Below are 27,911 nucleotides of genomic sequence, written 5' to 3'. Positions count from 1 at the left end.
TCCAAACCCTCTCTCTATTAAACTTATACCACCACCCCCCTGCCCCGCTCTCCCCAGTTGAGCAGTTTGCCCTAAACGGTGGGGTAATGGAAAATAATGTTTGTGCAGTAATCAGAGATAAGCCCCACATCGACTCCCCCACCACCACCACCACCACCACCACCCCACTTCAGCTTTAATCAAGCATCTAATTAAAAGAAGGGAGCGGGAAAAAAATCCAAATAAATCAAAGAACCCAGCTCGCTAATGCGTGTTATTGCTGTTGTGAGCAAAAAGCCTTGATTAGCTGCTGTTCTTCTCTGTGTATACAGGGGGGATTAGGGAGGAACTGACGCGCTTGGCGTTGCCTGTAATTTGATTTTCAGAGGGTGAAGTACCGTAGGCAACATGATATGAATCCCAACCAGTGATGTGAATCTGTGTTTCGTCACTCTCTCTGAAAAAGAAGCGTCCTACTCTGCAGTCCTGGAGGGTTGTAGAGGTGCGGGGCTCTACTGCTAATGTGGAGGTCACAGTTTGCAACCTTGACCTTCATCAAAAAGGGAAAGATGGACGAGGCGATGCCTGTTGTAAAGATCCCTGCACCGAGGGAGGTGAAAACTCCACCAAATGTCAAAAAAATAAACATTCCTCCGTCTGACATTTCCACAGCTCTCTTTCTTAAACCTCTCACTAGGTTGTCTTTTAGTCTCTTTTACGTCTCTATACTTCTGTATCTTCCGTCTCTCTGCTTTTCCCTTGTTTGACTCCCCTTCTATCTGTCTATACTTTCTTTTATGCTCTTCCCACTCAACTTTTGAATTATTATTTCTCTTGGTGGTGATACACACACTGTCTAGGAATGTGAATGTCAGTCTGTTCAGCCCGTTTTCCCAAAAATGATTTGCATCCAACAAAACTGTGTTGTCAGTTATGTTATGTAGAGAGAAATGTATTTTCTGGCGGATTATTTTTAGTTTTTTTTCTCACATATCACAAATAAGTTTCTTCCAAAGAAGTCTACTTAAGGAGGAATTTGGAGTGTACGGATGGGAGAAACAAACACAGGACTTGCACCCAGGAGACAGCTGTTTGTGTCCCATGTAAAACCAAAAGCCAACGTTGACTCATTTCAGTTCAAAACTGTGACCGTGATCCTGCACAAAATATTTTTCCATTGAAACCTTTTTTGAAAAGAAGATCATTTTTAGGAGACAGGGTTGTTCTGTTGGTCCACCATTATATCTCTATCTATTTTTGATCGTTTTCCTTCAAAAAGTCCAATATCCCTTGTAAATTTCCGCACGTAACAATCATTTTAAATTAAACTTCCGTCTTCACAGGAAACAACTTAGTTAGGTAGTTAGGTAGGGAAAACATCGTTCTTTTAGATAAAATAACTACAGAATTGCTTTTACTGGAGTAAACTAGTTACATGACAAATAAATCACGTTGACTTATTGTTTCACAGAGGGAAGGAAAAGCGGTTTTTTTCACCCATCACTCCCACCGTTCAAGATTACCTGGATATTTTTCAGCTACGAATGCTGAATGTGAACAGCCTGAACAGCAAAAACTCTATTAAACAAGAGGAAAACTGATGAAAAACATTTAGCTCTGAAGGTTTCCAAACCTTTCACATCTTCAAAGCTTTTTTTTTCAACCAAACTGGAGTCATTTGCATGCAGCTCTCTTTCTGAGGTCTAGTTATTGATTCTCTTACATTTCCTATTCAGTGAGATGAAAACACCGTTGTCTCTACACAACAACATGTGATGTCTATGAAGACTCTTCCCCCATCCAGGCCATGGGATAGCTGGAGGGAAGTCAAATGCAAATCTTGTCTTTAGGACCAAACTACTATTTTAGTCGCCTTTTGACTCTCACAGAACAAACTAGAATGCAAATATTGTAGAGAATCTTATCATGTAAACAATCTTTTTCCCATTACATCCACTCTTCCCTCCATCTACAAGCTTTCCTAACTGACTAAGTAACTAACTAAGCTTCCAGAGATCTTTAAGTCCACATTTGTTAGAGCTTAAAGATTGTGCTGGTGAGGCCCTCATTGAAATCATGCTACTGAACAACGGATTTTTCTGAGAGGAGAGTATTGACCGTGGCTCTGCAGCGCTCTAAATCCATGCTGATATTGAATAGGCTCTATAGATACTCGGAGGAGAAATTCTATTCGGTCCGACTCACCACCAGCCCCCCCCAGGGAGCCGGATCAATCCGCTGTGTGTGCTGAGTGCGGTGCCTTTTGTGTGTTTGTGTGTTCTTGAGAGAACGTGGAAAAAAACAAAAACGGGGTGATTCAACAAGCGCTTCGCCGACCGAAGGGGGGGTACCTTTACATAAGTAAGAAGAGATCCTGTGTCCAGATGATGGGGGGGAAACGCTGCCGGGGTGAGAAAGTCATGCTCGCTGCACCATAAAGACCACATGCTAGCAGTTACAGGCAATACACCAAGAGGAGGGTGTGTTTGTGTGTGGGGGTGGAATAAATGTGCACACTTCCTAGAAGAACACTCTTTGCTCTCTGCTTCAAGGAATTTGAGGGCATGTTGTCGTCTTTTGTGTGCTGATGTGAGTTGTCTGCTTATGTAGACGGTTATATACAAAATATGCACGGCTGAGTATTAGTGCACAGATTTGTTTACTCAGGTTTTGTGAGTGCTTTTGGACAGCAAAGATGTGTCTATGCAGAGCCTCTGTTCAAATATACATGATCCTGTGTAGCTAAGTAAACTTTATTTATAGGGCACTTTTAAAAACAGGGAGAGAAACAAGAGTTTTCAGCCGTGTTGGTGTTTCTGTGAGGCTGTAATGCCAGAGCGTAAGATAAATTATTAAGTTAAGGGTCAAAGTTTGTCTCAGTCGTTGAGATGTGAATGTAAATATTCCCAGGAGGTTAAATACCAATAACTAGAAACATGCACTCCGACCACTGCTGTATTGTGTGACTGAATAAACACAACCCACAACTTGCAAAAAAAAAGAAAAGTCTTACAATCTTGCCAAAAACTAAAACTTTAACTCAACAAGCTGTCCTCCTGCATAGCAATGGAGTGGCGGCGATGCACTCAGCAGTACGAGTACTGGTAGTTCTGTTAGCTGTTAGCCAAACACATCGTCCAAAAGTGGGCACACTGTTTTCCCCTCACTGTGTTTTCTGGCTGCAGAATCTTGGGCTCGGCTTGGGGTCGGCGATGCACTCAGCTAGCGTTATCAATAGCCGCCCCTACCGGCCTGCAGGCAGTACAAAACATGCAATAAAAGGTGTTTTGAGAAAGTGTGAGTCACTGTAACCAGGAGAGGTTCTTGAACATGCAGCCGTGACTGAGAACCAAAAATAATAGACAGTTTGCTACAGTAGAATGAGAGATCACGAGAATGCATGCTTCTACTGGCGGATCCCTCTTCATTGGTTAGAGAGTACACTACATTACTTGTTCAAATAAAAGCTTGAGTGCAGTAAGATACTAGCAAACAGTTTGAGGGCCTTGGAGAGTAAATCCTGTTGTCATTAGTAACCAAGATGTCACTACTCTGTCTCATTTCCTAAAATGTGTGTTCCCTCAGTTCCTTCTGTATTTCCAATCTCTTTCTTTGCACTTTAAATAGAAGGGACTCGGTCAGGATTAAGATAAATACAAACATAATTAGAGGAACTGGATAAACCATTAGACCGACCAAACAACTCTTCCCTGTCAGCTGCGGTTGTGGTGTAGTGACAATACTTTGAAGTTAATGCTGACGTTAGCATGGTCACAATGACTACTTTGACATACTGGGGATGAGTATCTCCACATAGATGTGTATAGATAAAAGAAAGGTATGGCTGCACCAACTCTCATTCTGGTAGAGGTGGAGAAAAAGTGCTCTGGATGTTTAATTCAACATTAAAATGAGTCAACGTCGACTTTTGGTTTCACACGGTACACAAACAGCGGTCCCCTGGGTTAAAGTCCTGTGTTTGTTTGACCTATCCGACCACTCCGACCTCCTCATTAAGCAGACGTCTTTGAGTAGAAACATATTTGTGATACGTCAAAAAACAAAACATTATCCTATAAAATACATTTCATATTTGACAATGAAGTTTTGTTGCTTGTATCACCACCAAGAGAAATAATAATAATAAAAAAAATGGAGGTTAAAGGTGACTTCTGAGGAGTATCAATGGAAAAGATCATAAAGAATATGTGTGTGTGTGTGTGTGTGTGTGTGTGTGTGTGTGTGTGTGTGTGTGTGTGTGTGTGTGTGTGTGTGTGTGTGTGTGTGTGTGTGTGTGTGTGTGTGTGTGTACCTGTAGTATTTGGCATCTGTCCGACGAGCAGTCGATGTTCTCACAGGGCTGGTACATCCCCAGAGTCACACAGTTCAACAGGATCACCATCATGCTGACGCGTTCGAACCACGTGGAGACGTCGACCGTTAAGGAGAAACAGTGGAGGTGCAGTGGAGGTGCAGAACAGGATGTAATCTGAGAGGACATTCTTGGTTTTCTTAACTCATGAATTCATAATCATGTCAGTGACAAATGAGTGATAGAAGGGTCTGTAAACATGACTGCAGCGGGTGTAACAACACTGAAATCTGCCGGATTCAATTCAGTCACAACACGTCAGAGTTTCAGAGTCTGACTTTGGGTTTCAGAGACCTTTCATGATCTTTTCTAAGACATATTCTGTCCAGATGTTGCTGTTAGAGATCCGACTTTAAGATTAGTTATAACAGCAGCAAGGAAACATACAATGTGTGATGTTTACGATGTGTACGCTATTAAACTAGCAATTAGTAGCAAGCAAGCAGAAACATGCAAAAACTGATATGCACGCCAGAGAAAGAAATATATGTAAAAAAGAAAATGTTAGAAACAAAGCAGCGGTGTGTGACGGTAGTGATTCAATATGCATTTGTTTCTGTGTGCTGAGGGAGCGAGAGCACTGCTCGGTTAACAAGCGTGTGAAGGAGGAAGTGCCGTAATAACACATCCTCCTTCACACAAATAATAAATACTTCAATTCTCAACATGCTTCTTCTCTTGGACTCCAGGAAAGACACGGCCCGCTGTAGGTATCGCAACACGTACAAAGATAGGTTAAGAGTGGGCAAAAACACACGTGCAAACAAGAGCAGGAAAGTGCACAGATGCTAAATAAGTACGTGCAAACCAGCCGACATTTTCAAAGAGAATTCAGCACTGCAGGTTTAACATTGACGTCCTGCAGGCTAAGAGCTGTAAAGTAGATATGTGAGACGAAGTAAGGAGGTAAGGTTTGATATCTGACACACGGTCGACACACACAACGCTTCATTCACTTTTTGAATCGGGTTTCCTTCATAATATTGCTATAAAATGCACTGAGAACTCTTAATAGTTCTCTCTGCAGTTGATCTAAACATTGCTATTATTTGTGAATTTAAGTTATGGTTTGCTTTAAGTTCACATTTATTTTGGACCCTGTCAATGGTGAAGTATTAATACCCCCAAAAAAGTCTTTAACATGGGGGAAAAAAACAAAGTATTCTCCAAAATAATGGCCAAAAAAAGCTCAAATTAGCTTAAATTGCAAATTTTTTAACACGACTGAAAAAGGGGCATGTTTGATTAATGACTTACTTAAACAATTTCTTTAAGTTTTACTACAATTGAATACCTTAATAAGACGTTGAAAGTTGAGTCTTTTTTTTAATTCAAATTGAATAAAATAATTTCTAGATTCACTTAAACCCAATAAGCTGCAGGCTAACACGCACGCACACACACACAAACACACACACACACACACACACACACACACACACACAAACACACATGCACACACTACACATTCTGCCACTTCAGCACATCCTCTGCAGCGAGCCCTTCTCTAATGAGGATGGAGATATCATCCTCATCCTCAGGTGCCAGGAGCTCCAGACCCCCTTCTCCAGGCAGACACACACTTTAATGTGAAAATCATGAAACAGCAGGTCACCGCTTTATTTACTTATCCCCCCCCCCCCACGTATTCTGAGTAATGATGACAGCCTTTAGGGCTAACCCCTGACGGATTATCTCGGGGTTATTTCCACTTCCAAATGCATTCTTTAAAAATAAAAAAAAAAAAAAGCTTGGAGAGTTGCCAGAAAGCGTTTCCCTCTCGTGCACGCTGTTGAAACATGAGCCTCTTTAACAACGTGCTGTCTGTCTCCACTTCTGAAAAATGACTCAATTAGTGTAGCTGCCATTGAGGAGGCACACACACACACACACACACACACACACACACACACACACACACACACACACACACACACACACACACACACACACACACACACACACACACACACACACACACACACACACACACACACACACACAGCATATCACAGCGTTTCGAAGAAGATTAACTCAGAAATTGTTTCATAGAACTGTTTCACCTCTGGAGGTCTTTCTTCCTTTTATATATGTTATTTTCTTATTTCATACCGAGGAGTGATTGCAAAGTAGGGCTGTAGAGTTTTTGCAGCATGCTCTGCTTCACATTCATCCAGCTCCTGTCACTCACGGCTCATACTTAAAAGAAAAAAAAACACCTCCTGTATTTCAATGCGGGCCGCGGAACAGCTCCGTTAAGATAGCTGGAAGTACAGAGTGAGCGATCGGACGGCTGTGATGGCTCCCTGGAGGATCGGAGCTGTGTGGAGAATCCAGGGTGTTCCCTATTGTCATGGGAAAGGATGAACAGATTCTAAACAGACACATGAATACACATTTTAAAGATCTAAAATGTGTTCCATAAAAACGTGGATTAAAAGGTGCTTTATACAGATAACGTATATTGACTCCACGCGGCTCTCAACATGGCGACGGCTGAGCTGCAGGCGTGCACCTAATGATGCTAACAGTGCTAACAGCGCTAATAGGTTAGCTTACACTTCCACGATGAAACTGGCGGTCTGGACTGCGTTAACGGCTGTTAGCGGTGCAGAGCGGCGGCCGTGAGCTAACCAGCGGGGCACGCTCACATGCACTAAAAGGCACGCTCACATGCACTAAAAGGCACGCTCACATGCACTAAAAGGCACTAAAAAGGCACGTGGACAGACGGAGAGAGCCCACACTGCCACAGGAGAACATGCAAACTCCACACAGAAGGGCCGTCCAGCCCGGGAATCGAACCCAGGCCCCTCTTGCTGTAGAGGTTAGCATGCAGCCCGACATTACTCTAATATATCTTTATAAAGATGATGGTTGTTTAATGATATATTGATGCTCTGAATGGGGAATAGAGAACCTTTAAAACTGGATTAAAAAGTCAGTTTATGAAGGAAAATGTCGGTAAACTTAACCACATATATAACAAAAGTCTCGTCATCAAGACAGTTTAATACGTAAAGTTATTATTATTATTCCTTTAAACAACCTTCTGACAACTGACTAACTGATGACTTAATAACCCCATATATATAATATATATATATATATATTTATTTGTTTAACACGCTGCGGTCTACCTGTCAGAGTAAAGGAACCACACATTTGATCCAAAGCTCCATCAGCAGATTCAGTTACATCAGAAAAAAAAAGATTTTCTAAAAGGGCCATCAGAGACCACAACCCAAAAGCTTTTGCTGTGCCGCCACATGGGTGTGACGAGGCCGTTAAGAACCTGGAGGCTGAGAGAGAGAGAGAGAGAGAGAGAGAGTCAGCGGGGGGGTAAATGAATTCTTAATACCTCGCTGCGTGTCGTCACTCTATCTAACCCAGCTCTCCATCTCTCTCTCTGTCGCCCCCCCGACTCGTGGTTTTATTATATCCAAAGAGACACACGGGGAGGCAAACGACCTCCGGTTTCCGTGGCAACCAATCGACTGTTAAGCGAAGGGAATGCTCACAAGGCGAGGAGGGGAGAAGGTGTCCTTAAGTCACGTCATGAGACATCGTTTATAGCGCTGTTAGTCAAACTGTAGATAGAGGAGGAGCTCTATTTGTGATTTATAAAGGAATAAAATGTATACCATAATATGATGATCGGCCGCGATACAGTTAATTAAACCAGTGCCGGTAACAAGGAATGCAAAAGTGATTTGAGAGAGAGTTGCGTAAATATTTGGTGAATTACAGCCGGGAGCAGTGAGGTGACCTGATGAAGACCACCACTGATGGAATGTTTCACTCCGTTAACATCATCCAACTCATGGAAAGGATCTGAATCAAAGAGATACTTGACCTCCAACACCTGTAAGGTATGGGAAGAACTGGATACAGCATCCTCTAAAAGTTGCTAAGTGGTGAAAACAGATCTTATCCTCACACAAAAAAAGTAAAACCTCGTTTTTTTCACGTGTCCATTTCTGTTCGTCACATGTCTTTTCAAAATAAACTTCCATTTTGAGGTGGAATAAGCTGGTATAATTTTGTTTTGTAACTTCACCTTATGATTCATTTTCTTTGATTTAAAGGTAAAAGTTTGTCTCAAAGTGTCGACTTGATGACTTTCACTTTGCTGCTCTCAGCACATTTTACTTTCAGCCATTGATTCAGAAATGTACAGCTTTAGTCGTCTTTTGTTTTTGTTCTTTCTCTTCACATTATCTCACTTAGAACTGTTCACTGCCATCTATCTTCCTCCTCTTCATCCCTCCATCACTGCGTACACTCAGAGAGGCTGGCAGATCTTTCTCTTTCCCATCGGGGGGGGGGTTATTCGATCGCGTTCAGCTGACTGGATAAAGGGAGGACGGAGTGTGTTTGCAAATGTCATGGGAGATCACACGGTAATGCTTCACAGCGCCTCGTCAGCTCCTCTACTCTGGGAGCTGTCAGGTCGGAGGAGTGCATGGACACACACACACACACACACACACACACACACACACACACACACACACACACACACACACACACACACACACACACACACACACACACACACACACACACACACACACACACACACAGGGATGGTAAAGGTTAGGTGGATAATTGTCCAGATGATGATATTTCTTGTTTCTATGAGTCTATCGTTCCTCGTTGGCTCTTCAGTCTCTTCTCTCTTCATTAGACTGATGTTGGGTTAACGGTGTGACACGAAGCTTTTAAACACATTAACTCTGCAACTTTATTAGTACAATTACGATTTAACTAATGAGACTCTCACTCACAAGATTGGCGGCTTCCACCTATAGTCTGGTTAAAGCTGACTGTGAGATGAAGCTAACTGTCTCCGTACATGAATCAGCAGTTCGGATTCTTAAATTTGAATGTGAAAATGTCCTTCACATGTTAAAAAATGATATGCAAACAACATTACTACGTCCACTTCTTATATACAGTCTGTGGTTTGTACTAAATGAATGGAAGCAAATAGATGTTGGTGAGTTCTGAAATCAGTTTGACGAGCTCCACACACTCATACAGTGTTTGTTCATCAGCCTCCAACGCTGCATTCTGCGTCCTGTGTCAACAAGATGGATTTGTATTTGTAGAGATTTTACATGAACCAGACTGTTTTTTTTATTCTTGCTGTTTACTGTAGTTTAAATGAATCTTATCTTGAGTCGGCTGTGAAGTTCTGTTCGTGTCTCTTCTGACTTTGTGGGAGGTTTTGTCTTAATAAATACAGTTCTCCAGAGAAGAGCAAACTATTTACTCTTTTTGGAAGTTGAGACAAATGTTTGCATTTCTTTTGTAACAAGTCCTCAAAAAGACTTCCAGGCAAAAACATTTTTCTTCATGGCTTTATCCAATATTCAGATTTCTGTTCTGGAAAGTTACCCGAATCAGCACATATTTAATAGGATAAGTCCTCATCTGCATATTTACACATCTCGGAAAACCTTGTAATACAAGTTTCATGTTGATATCTATTCGTTAAATAGATATCCAGCTGTAGTTACTCCCCCTTAAATAAACAACTAAGTTTAAATCACATAAAAACATTTTTTTTTCTAATAATCACTCGTCTCTCCGCCTCCTCAAATCTTTGACTTCTCTCTGTCTGCGTCTCCCACTCTGTTTCTCTTCCAGCTGCCGTGGGATTCCTCTAAGACAAGCTCTGCCTTGTTGCTGTGGCAACCGGCGCTGACTTAAAAAAATGTATATTAGGAAGCTTCTTCTGTATGTGTGTGTATGTGTGTGTATGTGTGTGTGTGTGTGTGTGTGTGCGTTTGTATTGTGAACGACACGCATTTAGTTCGATTAAATGATTTGTTCGCGATTCTAAATCTTGATCAGGGATCCATTCATTGGACGAAACCACTGTTTAGATTAATTAGAATAAATATAGTATTTTTTTTTTTAAAGAAGATGCATTTAAGATGAATTTACAAGCCTTAAACTGCGTGCACAAACACACAAACACACACACACACAACAGTGAAATAATCAGAAAAGTGAGTTCATTCAGTGCTCCATCACCTCCCGGGAAATAGGCCGAGGTAGATAAACAGCAGCAACAGGAAGCACTGAGATAGAAAAGCAGTAAACTCAATCCAACCGCTGCAGACTGAGGAGTCTTTGAGTGACGATGGTGAGATATGGTAGGAATGGAGGATGCTGGGAAACACTCGGCATGCAATTACAGATTAGATGAGACGGGAAACACGGAGTCTTCCTTTTAGACCATCTGTTGGGATTCACTGTGCTCTCCCATGTTTATTCTCTCTCTCTCTCTCTGTGATGAAGAACGCTGGTGAGATGATGCTGAGGTTAAGTGTGTAGGTTTCCTCTCCCGCCCACGGACGCTGTTACTGCCGGGCTGTTGTGTAACTGATAGAACTCACTGACCACCAATCAGCCAACGATGGAGACAAAAACATACTATGACCAGTGGGAAATACGTACAGCACAAAACCATAACGTTTACTGTGTCAAGATATTTGTTTCGCTGTGAATCTGTCAGTGAATATCTGCTCGTTTTCAACAGCCAATTAGAAAAGTAGAGTGTCAGAATACTATTTTTCCAACCCCCCTTATAAAACTGTGCAGATGTGGAAGCCATGTTAGTTCACATCTGGGAATAACACAAACTAACTATCTGATGAAGGCAGCAACTCCTGTGTTCTGAGAGGTAACATTACAGTTTTTGTCAATGGAGTCTGGAGGCTTTGAATAGAGTAAATGGAATGGTAAATGGACTTCTTAAGTCACGACATTTCAATCACCCATTTACACACATTCATACACTGATGCCAATCAGAAGTAATCATTCACATTCATTCATGCACTGAAGGCACAACCTTTTAGGGGTTAACTGCCTTGCCCAAGGACACATCGTCATGGACTGGAGGAGCTGGGGATCGACACCGCTCCACCTCAGAGCCCCAGCTGACCCTCGAGCACAGATAACGGCTTCAGGGGAACATTTTCCAGATATAGCACACAATCAAACCGATATTGATTTTTTCAGATGACCTTTTTTTGGTGATTAAAATACATGTCTTTCCAACGGGAAACTGAATCTGGAAACTCTAGCTATAACCGATTGCTGAAGTGTCTTAAAGCTGCATTCTCTCTCCTGTCCACCAGGGGGCGACTCCTCTGGTTGTATAGAAGTCTATGAGAAAATGACTCTACTTCTCTCTTGATTTATTCCCTCAGTAAACATTGTAAACATGAGTTTATGGTCTCAATCTCTAGTTTCAAGTCTTCTTCAATACAGCATGATGTTCATTTAGTAAATGATGCTCCATTTAGAGTCAAACAGACCATAAAGCAGGGGATGCTTTAGGGCGGGGCTACACACTGATTGACAGGTCGACACCAGAGACGTATACGGCGTCTCTACGTCACTCCTCCTCTGTCCTAATATGGTCACTTCCTGTTCACTGGTTGCAAAAAAACTACAACATTGCGACGGACATAATCCAACATCTCGACGGCAAAATCGCCCAACTCGAGGCTTCATAACATCAGTCCACAAACCAAAGGGTGATGTCACGGTGACTACGTCCACTTCTTATATACAGTCCATAATGCTTTTTGCTAACGGCTGAGTGGTTATCTCCATTTGGGAAAACCTGAGAAAGATCAAGACTCGACCTTTAATTCTGCAGCTCCTTCCGTTCACTCTATCTTCCTATCATCTTTTTTCATCAGTTCACTCCTTCCTACACTGCTTCTTTCACCTTATTGATCTCCCTTTGGTATCATTCTTTCCTCCGTCGTTACACATCTGTTCACTTCTTCCTTTTAAATGTCTCTGTCTCTGTATTTCATTTGTCATTGTTCTGCATCATCATCATCATAATATGACCGAGACATAACAAGGTGACACGTTAATATTAATGATCTTAACAAGAGGAACAAAGTGGTGTGTCTGTGGGGACAAGTATCACTTTCAGCTTCCTAAATTGAGACGCTGATTTTCGGATCACAGAACAAAAAGGTACACAAACATTCTCTTTCTCTCACACACACACACACACATTAACACATGCCAGTCATCAGTTCCCACAGTAACACCATGCAGATAGAAACCACTGTGAGTGTTAATGACAGACTAATGACTGTCATTTACCAAACTCATGAGAACGGCTTGGGTCTGTCTCATGCTTATCAGCTTCGTCTGTCTGGATGTTTATGAATAATGTACCAACAAAAAAACAAAAACAACATTTAACACTTTTTTTCCTAAAAATAAATACTCATTCTATCATTAATGTATTTCATCAATCATTTGTACAATCTGTCATATGTGTCATATACAGTTTACTCTTTGTGGCTGAGGTTAGAGATGTATTTTCTAAACAGATTATTTGACAGGATGAAACCTTTAAACCATCAGCCTAAAATAATTTGAGTGCATGCTAAACGTTTGTATTGTTTTAATGCTTTCATTACATTCAAAACATTCTTGATGATTGGTTTTGTATTTCTTGTGGTTTTGTTCTGTTAAACTTTGCTAAGACTTCTTTATAAAACTAAAAACCGAACTGCATGTCTTTCAAAAGTAATTAAATATTCACGGTAAAGTTAATAATCATATTAATGAGAGGTCATGTTTTGAATAATTTCTATTGCAAATTTTCAGTTCTGTTTATTAGTTTATTATGAGTTTTATTTCTAAACATGAAATACAACCTATTAAATATCTTTTGCTATATAAAGTTGCAGAAATGCCTTTTTTTGCAGTCCAGTTAAAGACTTTTCTGGTGAGTTAAGACATCAGAGAAAAGTTCAACTTCAGTGTTTGTTGTTCTGTGAGGACGGACAGACAGGAGGTTATAAATAGTACACACACACACACACACACACACACACACACACACACACACACCACAACCTCACTGAGTCTGCTGTACTTTTGAAGACTTCACACTCTGGATGACCCTACACACACACACACACACACACACACACACACACACACACACACACACACACACACACACACACACACACACACACACACACACACACACACACACACACACACACACACACACACACACACACACACACACACAGGTCTAACCATCTCTCCACAGGATCCATGGTGTTGTTTCAGCGCCCGTAGGCCCAGTGGGCGATGCCCAGCTGACAGTAATACGTATTGGCAGCGAGCAGCATGAAGGCAGAGCAGCGATACGTGACGTTGACAGCGAGGAGCTGTCTGCACGTCTGGAAAGAATGCAAAGAGGATACGACACACAGCGGGTGTTAGTAATCGAACATGTGGTGTCTGTTAAGTTATATATTTAGTTGTTTAATTGGACTTTGCAGACTTTACTTTACTTCCAAAAGTGTTATTGGTCACTAGGTTGGGTTTCGCTTACTTTTTTGAGGTGGGAAAGATCTGGAAATGTGTCATGTAGACCCTAAAGGCAGCCTTTAGCGTTTGCATTTGACAGGTGACACCAGGCTGCAAACGTCAAATACATTTTCACATGTTTTTTTATTTGAGTTCTTAGTTGTATATATATATGTTTGTGAGTAAAATATACACATAATACAACCAATGATGTACACAAAGTATTCTTTCACATGTGTGTCATCCATCACAGTTCAACTAAAGAGTCTGAAGAGAGTGTTTAAAGACAAAACTCAACGGTCCACTGACAAAATCCAAATAGATACAATCCCCCTGGTGGCATAGAGAACTATTGACGTCGCTATTGAATTATTGATTGCTTCCGTTAAATAAATGGACTAAATATTAAGCTGCGTTAAACCTCAAAAGGACGGCGAAGCTGTAACAAGACCGATGAAGAAAATAGGATGGAATTGATCCATGAAAATAATGATGAGGTGGGTGAAATGTTTAGCCAAGAAGAAAGGTGGATGTGATGGTAAACTGAAGCTGTTGTTGCACTAGCTGCAGGCACAGAGGGGTCAAAGGTGACGGAGTGCATGGAGGTCCTTCTATCTAGCCTACGGGATATTTAGATGGTGTCGTATAGGAGAAGACGTAAATATGGGTTTTTACATAAAGGGAGCTGTTATTGGTTTTGGCCCTTTGGCGACAAATTGAGATTATGATGCCTGTTTCTGTGATTCTCTTTCTCTTTATGTCTTTTTTCTTTACTTGTTCCAATACCTGCCACTGCAAGAAAACTGAAATCTTCTCGCTTCATTAATGGATGAAGGACGGTGTAATTTTAGTGACCTTCTAATGATGCTAAACGAGCCATACGGCCATATCGAGAAAATCATTTTACATCTCTTTGCCTCACTCCCACACACGACGTCCTCCACTCACACCAGTAAGATTCAGCAAATTAAACTAAGAAAAACACTTCTGCTGTTCCACGGCCGTCTGATATTTCACATTAAACGATCTCATTTGTCCGTGCCGTCGCCACCGCTGGCTCATAACTGCTTTAAGAAGTGAGACTTATAGATGTTACAGAACTCTTAATGGGGGAAAAGGTTGACCATTAAAAATAACTGCAGCTCCCACCGAGGAACAAATTGTCTGTTCAGTGAAATGGGATCTTTAAATGCTGTGTGATAAAACATTGGTGTATAGAAGCTGCAGAATATATCGCATGAAGGGCGTTCATTTCAAAACAACATATCTCCATTTAGGAGAAGTTAAAGACAAAAGTAAAGATCATGTACTGATGAGGGTGAAGGTTAAAGAGTCACATTTTAAGGTTAATACAACAACATATTAGAGACATGCATCGTGCATGAATTAATGGATTTTTTTGTTATGTTCTATTATATTCTCAAAAGTGAGATGAGTCGGTTTTCTAACACTTAATATAACCCCAGTGCATTGTGGGTGAGTAATGGTCAGGGAGTGATTACAGCCGAACAAAACAGTCCTGTAGTTTGATGGTTTTAATGCCTAATAGCAGGTGTTTATCTGACAAACAATGGTCACTGACAGTCATGGACAAAAACAAAACAGAGAGCCAGAGAGAGAGAGAGAGAGAGAGAGAGAGAGGATCCATCGAGTAAAAGCGATGTTTCAGAGAAAGAGGGTGAAGTGGACTGAACATCTTAGAGATGAAGTACTGCTTCGGCTTGTTTACACAACATTCAAACTTCACGATTCTTTTATTGTTTCTTTTCGGCGCCGTGTCCAACATTATTTGTAGGTTCCTTTTGGGATGAATGCTCACAATCTAACACCTGATTGAACTCTTTTAAAGACTCAAAGAGAACACTTTTAGGGGCACCTATAGCAGCAAACTAACAGAATAGACTAAATGTTGGTTCAGCAGTTTAGACCTAACCGACTGGACCGGTATGTTAGTGTCTATCACTAATGGCATCTGACAGAATACATTTATCAACATCTAAAAGAGGAAGCATGGGGATTAATTGCAGCGAACTTTGAGACAGTGTGCTTTTTGTTGCTGTTGTGTACACTCCTTATGATGGAAATTCTAAAAAAAAGCACTAAAGGAATGTACTACTGTTTTTGTTTGGTTTTGTTTGTCATGTGTTTGTTGTGTTGAGAATGGGCTTCGCTGTGTTGCATAATGACAATAAATTATCATCGAATCCTTAAATGTGCAATCGTTAGCTGCTTCAAAATACAACATTGGACTTTAATAATAATAAATAAAATCCATAAAAATAAACTGCATATACTCTATCTGTCCCTCATACATGTGATTGTAAAGCATTAAAAAAAAAAAACAAGCACACTTCTACACACACACACACACACACACACACACACACACACACACACACACACACACACAAACACACACACACACACACAAACACACACAAACACACTGTCTCACACACACACACACACACACACACACACACACACACACACACACACACACACACACACACACACACACACACACACACACACACACACACACTGTCACACACACACCATCAGTGGGATTTCCTGTTGGAGGCCTATTCCCCGTCTGCATCACACCGCTCTGTCAACACGTGGCAGCGAAACGTTTCAAAAGGGAGGAGAGGGAGAGAGGGAGGAGGATGGGGAGGTAGGAAAACAATACAGGATGAAAGAGAGGAGAGTAGAAGATAGAGGAGAGTAAAATAAGTTAAAGTGAGGCTCTTTATCAGCAGAAAACAACGGGATAAAAGAAGCAGACGGTAATAAACAGTCCCGTGGGGGAAGGAAAAAAGGGACAGGAAGGGAGTAGAATAATATTATAATAATAATATTTAAAATGTACTATTCCTGGAGTTAAATACCATCAGAATGATTGAGACAGGTCCTTGCATGCAGCAGCTCTACGCTACGTACAGCGACATTAGCATAGTGATTAACAGTCCCATTAGCATAATGATTAATACCGACATTAGCATAAGCACAGCTGCTGGGAGAACATAAAAGAATAGAAAGAATAATGAGTGAAACTGCAGAGGAAGGAAAATAAATGAAGACAGGAGATGTCCCCCCCCCCCCCATCACAGCTGCTGACAGCTTCAGCTTTGTCCATTCCAACATGTCTTCATAAATAAGTTCATCCGTGCTCGGTCAGGAGAAAAGAGCGTCCCAGAGAGGGAGGCCAGCTGTCAGTTCAATTCCCCGACACGGCAACACAGTCACAACAAGTGTCCATTTCTACAGGAACTGACCGCTGCATGAATCAGTGTGTAGCCCCGCCCCTAAAGCATCCCCTGCTTTATGGTCTGTTTGACTCTAAATGGAGCATCATTTACTAAATGAACATCATGCTGTATTGAAGAAGACTTGAAACTAGAGATTGAGACCATAAACTCATGTTTACAATGTTTACTGAGGGAATAAATCAAGAGAGAAGTAGAGTCATTTTCTCATAGACTTCTATACAACCAGAGGAGTCGCCCCCTGGTGGACAGGAGAGAGAATGCAGCTTTAAGACAGGAAGCATCAGCTTCACTTTTCATAACCGGAGGTCTGGGCCTTTCCAGGACACATGGGAACTCCATTATGGTTCTCCAAAGACGCATATAAATGTCTCTGCAGGTCTATATAGAGAAGGGTGTTATGGGTAACCATAGATCAAAGGGGCTTGAAGAGGAGCAGATGCACACAAACCTAAATCTCAACAATGCACTCTGAGGATCTTAACGTTGATTGGTTAAAAAAACATGCCAATGCTATACTTAAGAACCAGACAAACCTCAGAGCAGAGAAGACACAACTTGTCAAGTCAAGTTTGCACATATAGACTGCAAATAAAGTCTCAAAGGGCTTCACAGCTGGATAAAAAACAAGAACTGTTCAAAAAGAAGATCAACTCCCAGGACACCAGTGAGGCCAATCATTGCTACCGTACGAAACCAGCCTGCCATGCACCGGTCAGCAGAAAAACTCCCTTTCAACTTCGCTGAAGGAAACACCTGCAGCCTCTGCAGGGAAATCCATTAACCAATCAAACTGATTTTGTTGAGCAGACATTGTATGAGATAGTTTTGTTCATCTGCATCAATCCAATCATCAGCCAATCACACGGACCAAAAGGTGTTTCACATCCATCCCCTTGTGTCTAATGATGATTACAGAACTGCCAATTTGCATTAACGGAATCCTTTTCCTCTTGATGAAGAGACTCAGACATCATGATCGATCCTGATCTATACAGCCCATCCTTTAAAACGCAGTTATCCTGAATTATCTTTGATCTCTGATAATATGGTAAAATGATGTGTTGGTGAGAAACTTTAATAAATGTAGTTGTTTTCACTTTAATTTAAATCGTTTTAGAGATGAATTATGAGCTGTTTAACTTCCTAACACTAGCGCTAAACAGATTATAATACTTCATTAAAACTACTAATGACAAGAGTTGTTTTTATCAATAGAAATACAATCTTTTATTTCCTTATAATTTGAATTGTGTGTTTTTATGAAGTAAAAACACACAATTCTATCTTTTTGATAGTTTACTGATTTCAGAGGAGTTTAAATTATTTTTATAGTCTGATTTCTGGTATACCAGCTGCTATAGCCAACATATATAAACATATATATATATATATATATATGTTTATATATGCTGAATATCTAGGTCTGTATTTGTGTGTTGTGTTGTGTATTCATAGATGTGTGTGAAGGTGAGTGTTTGTGTGTTTGTGCAATAATGCCAGTGGCGCAGAGGGCCACATGTGTTGGTCCACAGGAGATTGAAAGTGAATTGGAAGCTATTAATCTGACTCTCCCTTGCAGTCAGATCTGGTTTGGAGCAGAATATATATATATATATATATATATATATATATATATATATATATATATATATATATACACATCCTCTCCCTATGAACGGACTCTGCTGTGTTTCTGCTGGTTAACTTGATATCTGCAGCTCAGCTCCGTCTTCACTTTGAGCACCGTCGTCGGTGGATTCACACAGATTGTGGATACAGGGAGAGTTCTCCCTGTTGGAAACAGCTTTGTACAGTGAAGAGAAACCACAGGCCGTGACAAGTTTGCCTTGACGTTTAATTTCTTATGCAACTACGCAGCTGATTCAGCGTGGGAAATGTACAATTTAGCTTAAACAAACAGCAATTTCACAGGGACGGTGAGACTGCTGGCAGAACCTCAGCCTGAATATTTTTCACTGTGTAGTTCTAACTAAAGCGTTTATCTTAAACACTTCTGTCTCCGTATTTCCATTCAGTGAACTGAATTGTTTAAGTGCTTTTTCCAAACACCACTTTCAGATAATTCAGCAGGAATGCCTTCAGGCAGCAACATGTTTAAGATTCAATAAGATGAAGTTGTTGTTGTTGTTGTTGTAGCTGCATAAAGCATACATACTGCTGGAGGAAACAACTGCTCATCTAGTGAACAGATGTTAACAGAAAGTATTTTAGGATTTATGAATTATTTCTGATATGAACACTGAATCAAACGGCTCTCTGTGGTGAAAATCAACGCCACAGTCTGCTGCTCTACACAGCTCTTTGTTAACTTAACTTCATTGTTTTTAAGTGAAAGTCAACATAGTCGAGTCCCAAAGACTTCCACTGACCCTTCAAAATAAAAGCAGCCATATGTAGTGTGTTTTAAGTGGTATTAATTTGTATTCCTGCAACAAAACATTAGCTTAAGCTCTGCTTTAATTGACACTACCACATGTTTGTAGGCTACATCTTTTATATATATGATATATGATATACATAATCTGTAAACTTGCATATATTACTTCTAAAATGCAGCCCGTAGTGTTCTGTAAAACATCCAAAGGTTCATGAAGATCGACAAAGTATTGTTATGTAATGCTAATAAATGGAGCATGCGAGGGATAATGCCTCAACTGGTAATGGACAACTGGGAGGCCAGAGCTGTCTGGCGTTCAGATTGGCATGTCCCTCGTAACACCTGGGGGTTCGCTTATACCTGGAACCATCATTACCATCCCATAAGGTTCTCATGCAGTGTAAACGTTGTTCACTGCTCCAGGAAATAGGATGGAACTTAGATACATCTTGGCAACGGGAGATATTTAGAGGCTCAACTCATGGAATCATGTAGCTCAGCTTTTACCAGAAAGCTAAAGTTAAGCTAGCTAGATTCAATAACAATAAATTTGATTTGACATTATGAATAACGACAATCTAGCTAGCTATCAAGCCATGTCATTGTCCCCAAATAACTACCAATATTTTCACAAAATCTTGATGAGCATAACGCAAGCAAAAAACTAACGGTATGCTAGCATGATGCAAAAACAATAGCATTGCGTACGGTCGACAAACAGTGAGCAAAATGTGACGGAATGTTTAACAACAAGACTAGCTAACAATCGAGCAATGTCTTTGTCCCAAAATCAATATCAACATTTTCACAAAATCTTGATAAGCATATTGCTAAAGTTATGCAACATTATGTTTGCCAGATTTAAAGTAAAAAGATTGCGTATGGTTGACAAACAGTAAATATGACGGAAAGCCTGTTTAACGACAAGACTAGCTAGCAATCCAGCCGTGTCATTGTCCCAAAATCAATGTCAAAGTTTTCACAAACATAACGCTAACATGAAGCCAACGTTATGCTAGCAGGATTCAAACTCAATGCCATTGCGTACGATTGACAAACAGTAGGCAAAATTTGTCCCCCTAAACAACAAGACTAGCTAGCTATCAGGTTAGCATTCATTTTGATCAGTTAGGCAGTTTCTACACAGTACATGTCCTTCAACAAGAGTTAATGGACACCTTGTTTCCAGTCTGATATGAGTATTCACCCAGACCATGTATAATGACAATTGATATCTAAACCATAACCACATGCTGATGGTTTCACAGAGTGCCGAGCAGACTGTTGATCCTCAGTGGGATCAGCAGAACGAGTCATTTGAGTTTACCTCTGTGTTCAAATGATCCAAAACATTGCTCTGTTGCACATAAACAACATTGCTTTAGTAGGGCACTGAATAACTTTACTTTATTCCTGTGATAATGAGTGCTGTGTGCTTTGTGCCCACCCAGACATGTTCCAGGTTCAAGCTATTCATAAGTTACTTTTACAGCCACATCGTAACGAGCTGCTGTTTCATGACTTGGCTAAATCAGAAGTACACTTGCATTCAAATATAATTAAAGTGGATACACTTGTACGTAAGTAGAGCAGACTAACATTTCTATAAAAAGTCTGTGCAATCCACTGTCTGTTTATATAATATTTTAGTTATTGTGGATTTTTAAAGTTTGAACTTATTTACTGTGTGATTACTTATTTATAATACTTGTTTAGATCTTGTTTTTTTACTTTTGTCTCTTGTTTGCCCTATTATCTCTGCTGCTGTAATCCTGCAAATTTCCCCGCTGTGGCACTAATAAAGGATTATCTTATTTTATCTTAAAAGTACACTTGAAATGAAGACAACAGGAAGACATATATGAGTGCATTTAGTGCACTTGGACACAATTATAAGTTAGAAATGTGGATTTATTACGGTACACCTCCGTAAAGCTAATGCTGCATAACACAAAAGCCTAATTCAACTGTTCGGGTATTCTTTCCAGGCTGTTATGTTGTGTTTTATAAAGTTGCTCTGAATAGTTTGTCTCATTGATATAAATAGTGATATCCACCTCCTTAAAACAGCTCTCTTTCTTCCCAAAAACAAATTCCTGGCACATTGTTTTCTCACAAGGACAGAGTGAAACAACAAGGAGGTGGACATTTTGGTAAGTGAGTAATTCATGTCAAACTGTTATTCAGAATAAATGTGGAGCGACAGAAGTCTGAGCTGTCAAGTATCCAACTCTGCCTCACTGGAAAAAGATTTAACAGAATAGAAACTACAAATGATTTGCTGTCTAAGAGAGAAGGGGTGAGGAAGAGTGATAGAGCCGGAGGGAGACGGGGGAGGGAGGAGGGAGCTGAGGCAGCACTCAGAAGTCCTTAAGCTCTAATAAGAGGCCAATAACAATTCCTCTGTTTCTTTAAATCTCTCAGACTTTACTTCTCTCTTTATATAACTCTTTCTAAACCACATTAACTACTTGATTTTTTTTTTAGAGCGGCCTCAGGATTTTATACCCCGTTCACTCAACTGTTCAGTCACATTGTCACCACAGAGGTTAAAGGTCAGAGACTGGTGGGTTGTCCTGCAAGGAGGATTTTCTCAATGTTCAAGAAATGATGTCTTTTTAATACTTTTTTAGACTTTATGAATCAATTTCATCACGTTATGAATATTTTGAGACACTCATTGCTAGATAAGTTTCAAACATATTGCAGTTTGTTTTTCTAAATTAATAATTAAGAAGTAAAGTCTAAAATGATCCTTTTTCTTGGTTTTCTTAGCAGAAGAGTTGCTACTATTTAGTCATCATTAAGTTTGGTTGCTACGTCAGAACTTATTCTTTCCGAGTCCATTTAGTGCATCAGTTCTTTTTCAACAAAGCTCAAGCGAGTGTAGAAACGTTTTGGCTGAAATTAGGGAAGTTTTATTGAATTTTGACGTTTTCATTAAGCTTTTCTAATTAGATAAGATGGAAAAAGATAAGATAATCCTTTATCTGTCCCACAGTGGAGGATTACAGCTGCAGAGCAGATCGTGGAAACTAACAAGAGACATAAATAAAAAACATAAAATACAACAATAACGATATAATTGGACTGAATGGTTGTTTATGTTGCACAAAGAATTCAATGGATTTATTCATATATATTTATATTTATATATATATATATGCGATGCTTCAAAATGGTCTTGAATGAAAACACGACTAATGATGACTACTATGACAACAAAGTCCAGGCTGTTTCTTTGAAGAGTAATGCTTTGTTTAAATCATTCAGTTGCAAACATCTCTATTCATCTCTTTTCTACACATTGGTTTTTCATTTTCTCATCATTTGCATAATTAGCGAGGTAGATTTAAATTCAGTCTCACAACGGTACTCTATCTTCACCCACATGTTGACACCATCATACCTCTGGAGTAACATGAAGCACATCCACCCCGACATGCAGAAAAGCTCCAGTAGTGGACTGAATGTATTTATACACACAAAGAGGTTTTTCACTTTGTGGATCGATTCCACAGCGCCGCTCAGTCCAAACTCACAGTGTGAGAGTGGACCTGGTCAATACGTAGCCTTTTCATTTTAGGGAACACACACACACACACACACACACACACACACACACACACACACACACACACACACACACACACACACACACACACACACACACACACACACACACACACACACACACACACACACATTTCTTCACTGTTGAAGTGTAAACCAGCAGACCTTTAGGGGATCCTCAGTCTGACTAAGAACACATTCACAGCTTTGAAGACCTCCTGAAGCAAAGCAGCGTCTATCACCAAGCCATGTTAGTAGCACGGCGAAGCTACAACACTCACACCACAAAATAAAAACTGAAGTGTTGGATGGCTGGAAAACTGCAGCACTGTTTACTGAACTGTTACTCTTGCACCAGCTGTGCTGCTAGCTACCGTGAGGCTAATTGCACTTCATACATCCCTGTCCCATCTGGAGCATCCAAACACTTACGCCAGGATGCTAGTTGTTGATTTCAGCTACGCTTTCAACACAATAGTCCCCCGTAAACTGGTGAACAGACTCAATAACCACTACACTCTGCTCATGGATTATGGACTTCCTCACAAACAGACCACAAACCGTCAAAATGGGCAACCGCACATCCTCCACCCTCATCCTCCACCCTCATCCTGAACACAGGAGCACCGCAGGGCTGTGTGCTCAGTCCTGCCCTTTTCACCCTTTACACCCATCCACTCCTCTAACACTGTAGTGATGGTTGAGTGGTGTACTGACAATGACCTGGTCCTTAACACTATAAAAACCAAAGAGATCATCGTGGATTTCAGGAGAACCAGGAAGATCACACCTCCCCCGCTCCACTAAACGGTGAGGAGGTGGAGAGTGTAAGTGAATCCACATCACAAAGGATCTGACATGGGCCCTTAACACCTCCCACCTGGTGGAGAAAGCCCAACAGAGGCTCTTCTTCTTGAGGAAACTCAAAAAAGCCAAACTCCCCTCTCAGCTCTTAGTCAACTTCTACAGGAGCCCCACAGAGTCAATCCTCTGCCACTGCGCCACCATGTGGTACAGCAGAGAACCGGAGAGACTCGGCCCGGGTCGTTAGAACAGCGCAGAGGATCGTAGGAACCAAGCTCCCGACTCTGGACAGGGTTTATGCTAGTCGTCTACACAAGAAGGCTAGCAACATGAGCATGGACCCAACCCACCCAGGTCACAGTCTGTTTGTCCATCCGCCATCGGGGAGAAGGTACAGAACAATAAAAACTCACACAAACAGACTGAGGAACAGCTGTGGCCTCCATCATCACATCCTACTTTACAGATTTGATATAACAATACAGGGCTTTAAAGCTTCATTTTTTGCAGCAAGTGTTGCCTTTTGAAGTTTATTCTCATCATGAACATGAGAGGAATCCAGATTGAAAACTCTGTTAAAATCACTTCATTGTGACAGGACAGATCCTGAATATTATAGAGAGTATTATAAATCCTCTGTGAGCGGAGCACAAGATCAAATAAAACACAAAAAGCCAAAGTGGTTTTTTCCTCCGATTTAAGAGATTTTCCTGAAGAAGTCATGTCACTTAGACCTGAATGGATGGCTCGCCTATTAAGCATTTGTTTTCCCGCTCTAATTTCTGCTGCCTCTTCCTCTCAGGTTGCTGATAAATGAACCTGAAGCTGATGTGACGTTTCTCTTTAATGGAAGGTAAGAAGAGCAGAGTGTCTGCTAACAGAACATTTATATCAGTCTGGTTCCTTCTCTCCCGTCACAGGAATCACTAATGTCAGCTGTCTTTGTTCCTGCTGTTCCTATATTTATGGGACAAAAAAACACTAATCTTTGCTTTTCCACACACATTGTAGCTGCACAATATTGGATTTTTTTCTGCATTTTATATTTTATGCAATAATCAATAATACAAGAACTGTATAACAAATATTTTTGGGATTGACACCATCCTTTCTGTAGCCAAAATATTTCCATCCAACTCTCTTTTTGCAACCAAATTCTCATTTTTTGGTGTTTTTGTCTGTGGACGGTTGCAACAAACTAAGATCCATTAAATCAGAGTCTATTATGTTACGTCGGACAGACTTCTTTTGGAGATGAATCTTGGAAATTGAGAGCCGAGCGAGTTGTTCTTTTGTGCAAGGCAGGAAAAAAATGTTTCAGAAAGACACGTTCTACCATGTGACTTATGCACAAACATCGCGATGTCAATGCTCAAACCGTCTTGTTTTGTCTTTATGTCTTTCCATCAGCATAACTTTCCTTTCGTCTCCTTCTCTCTGTCTCTCACGTTCCCTTTATTTATCTCTTCTGGTTCCTTTTTTCATCTTCAATTTCATCTACCATTCAGTCATATCTCAGATTTTTCTACACACTCATTCTTCACTCGGCGGTGTTACAACTTACAAATGTATAAACTCTGTGTTTGTGGAGTCAGTAGAGTGTGAGTCACACATGAGCAGACTAAGTGTTGCTTTCTAGAAGCTAGATAAGAGCTGTGTGTTTGTGCCGCCCTGTCATTTCTTATAAAATGCTATAGAATGGATAGAAAACACAAACACTTAGATAAACAATAACCATTCAGACCTTTCTACATCACTGCATCGTTTCTGGTCATAAAGAAAGCAGAAACTATTTCATCACTTCAAGCACACTGAAGTAAATGTACACAAAAAGATGAGTAGGGAAGAAGAGCTCAGCGATGGGATTTCTATGAGACTATCAGTCATAAAATTATAATATTATAGTGGTTATAACTAGTTTTAATATCAATTCAATAGGACTTATTTTGTGGTGGGACTCAACACGTAACATCCCTTAGATTTCTTATTTGTGCCACATTTCCTGATTTTCAGAGAATCTTCATGCAAAACTGACTAAAAGAAATGTGTAAATGAGTCGTAAATCTGGTAGAAAACATAATCAACCTCAGTTTAACTTGCACTCTTCTATGTTTAGTCATGTTTTCATTTTCCATTAGGGTTGTCGGAGCCTGAGACTTAAGATTCCCATTGCCGTTGACCGAGTTTTGTGTGTATGACACAACAACAACCATCCTCCTAGAACGTATATATGTGATAATGAGAGCAACACCGTGCTGAAATGTTTGCTACATGCAGCACACATGTGTTTGTCAGTAAATCTGGCCTTAATATATGTTATTTACACCTGCACCCATCTGGACTTGGATCCAGCCCCCAGCATGCACCACCTGGAGGATCCTCACTTCTCCGGTGAGAGTGAAACATCCATAAAACCAGGATGTTGAGTCGATTCACATCTGTATCCACCTCCTGCTAAATGGAAAACTTAGAGTGAAACAACCTTCTGAATGCTTTTCTTTATAGCCTAAAACAGGAGATGCTGGATGGCTAAATGATGATGGATTAAGATGTTAAACGGCACTTCTTGCTCGGAGCACCGTCAGTGACGTAGTTAAAGGATATGGGCTGGTGACCATGCGGATGCACCAGCTGCGAGGACATGTAGTCTGCTTGAGGCAGAAGAAGACGACGGGGGCCAGCTCCGGGTACGGAACCACCAACACACTGGTGTCGCTGTCGTCGTCGTCTTCTTCTTCTTCTTCTTCTTCATCATCATCTCCATCACACTCCACCACCTCCTCATCCTCCTCCTCCTCCTCCTCCTCAATCCTCTCTACCTGAAGAGTCCCCTCCTCCTCTACCTCCTCCTCTTTCTCCTCCTCCTCCTTTTTCTCGCGGGGTGGGGGGGCCTGCGGGGAGGAGGTAGCGAGGGCGGCGTCGCCATCGTCCCCGGCTGCGGCGGTCGTCGCCCTGGAGATGGTCGTCGCCGCCGCAGTCGATGTTTCAACGCTGGGGCCCTCCTCCTCCTCGCTCGTCATGGCAACGCAGCGGTCTGGGATGAGAGAGAGAGAGAGAGAGAGAGAGACGTTTAAGTTACAAACCTTTGTGTTCTCAAAGAAACGGAGACAGAAAGGATCGAATCAAAGAACATTTTTCAAACAACTTTGAACTCATCAGTTGTCGAACACAAAAAAGGTACTTTACTTTACTTGAGTATTTTCTTTCCATTCCACTTTCTCTTTTTTATTTCACTACATTTACGTGACAGCTTGAGTTCATTCACAAATAAAGATTGCAGCGTTTTGCATAGTTTTGCTCGAACACACTGGAACACCAAGCAAGCGTTTTAAGATTCATCTGGAAACCAGTTTAGTAAAAGCTCAGCTCTTAGTCTGGATTTGGGGCTGAAATTAAGAGAAAAACATGCTTTTACTTATTTAACCGGCTTAGTTTGGACGTAATCTGAGGGCTGAATTCACAAAATGATTGTGTGGCTTTTGCAGCTGCTGAACCTCCACAATTAAGACAAAATAAATATGTAACTCTCAAAGCACATGCTATAGCTCCTGTGCTATTTTGACATATTTAAATAAGATAATATGCAGATATTTCGGCTTAAAAATTGACCGTTTCTATGCAAATGACTCAAAGTTACAGTGAAACTATTAGCGTCTTTAAGTCTTTGATTAGTTTGTGGTATCTGGAGCGCATTGTTTCACGGGCAGACTTCCAACAGCAGCAGTTTATTTTGGGATGCAGTGACAGTTGTGTTTATGATTCATAAAGCTCTCCTACATGTCAACTTGTGCAAATACATGAGGAAAAATAAGAGAAAAAAAACAAAAAATACATTATTTCTACCCTCTCACTCCACATAAAACAACTTTATTGTCTTGTTAGTGCTGTATTTTAGATATTTTAATATCATTTTTGCGATATCTTTTGTGAATCCGACCTTAATTGCAAGACATTCTTTGTGAATTTGCCCATCAGAGTTTTATGGTGTGAACACAAAAAGAAAAAAAGTGCATCACTGCATCACTGCATCACAAATCACGGCATCAAAGTGAACATCGGACTGGTGTCATGGATTATACATAACCTCAAGTTTTGTGATAATCAGATCTCTTTCCTTTGATTCATTGCACTTGC

At 40.7% G+C, this 27,911-nt stretch overlaps 1 protein-coding gene across 1 annotated transcript in view; it reads right to left on the bottom strand.

Annotated features, from left to right (window-relative positions):
- LOC129095295 (voltage-dependent T-type calcium channel subunit alpha-1I-like) overlaps window positions 1-26,410 on the bottom strand; it is a 151,667-nt gene extending 125,257 nt beyond the window's left edge. Inside the window, exons 1-2 of the mRNA XM_054603689.1 lie at window positions 26,382-26,410; window positions 4,292-4,403 (exon numbers count right to left, since the gene is read on the bottom strand). Of these exons, the coding sequence (XP_054459664.1) occupies window positions 4,292-4,403; window positions 26,382-26,395 (126 nt within the window). The 5' untranslated portion in view covers window positions 26,396-26,410. The remainder of the gene's footprint in view (window positions 1-4,291; window positions 4,404-26,381) is intronic.
- Window positions 26,411-27,911: the final 1,501 nt, after the last annotated feature.

The sequence above is a fragment of the Anoplopoma fimbria genome, chromosome 9 (genome assembly GCF_027596085.1).
Source record: "Anoplopoma fimbria isolate UVic2021 breed Golden Eagle Sablefish chromosome 9, Afim_UVic_2022, whole genome shotgun sequence".
NCBI classification, from domain to species: Eukaryota; Metazoa; Chordata; class Actinopteri; order Perciformes; family Anoplopomatidae; genus Anoplopoma; species Anoplopoma fimbria.
The sequence above is the reverse complement of the archived record's forward strand: the minus strand, read 5'-3'. Positions and strand labels throughout refer to the sequence as shown.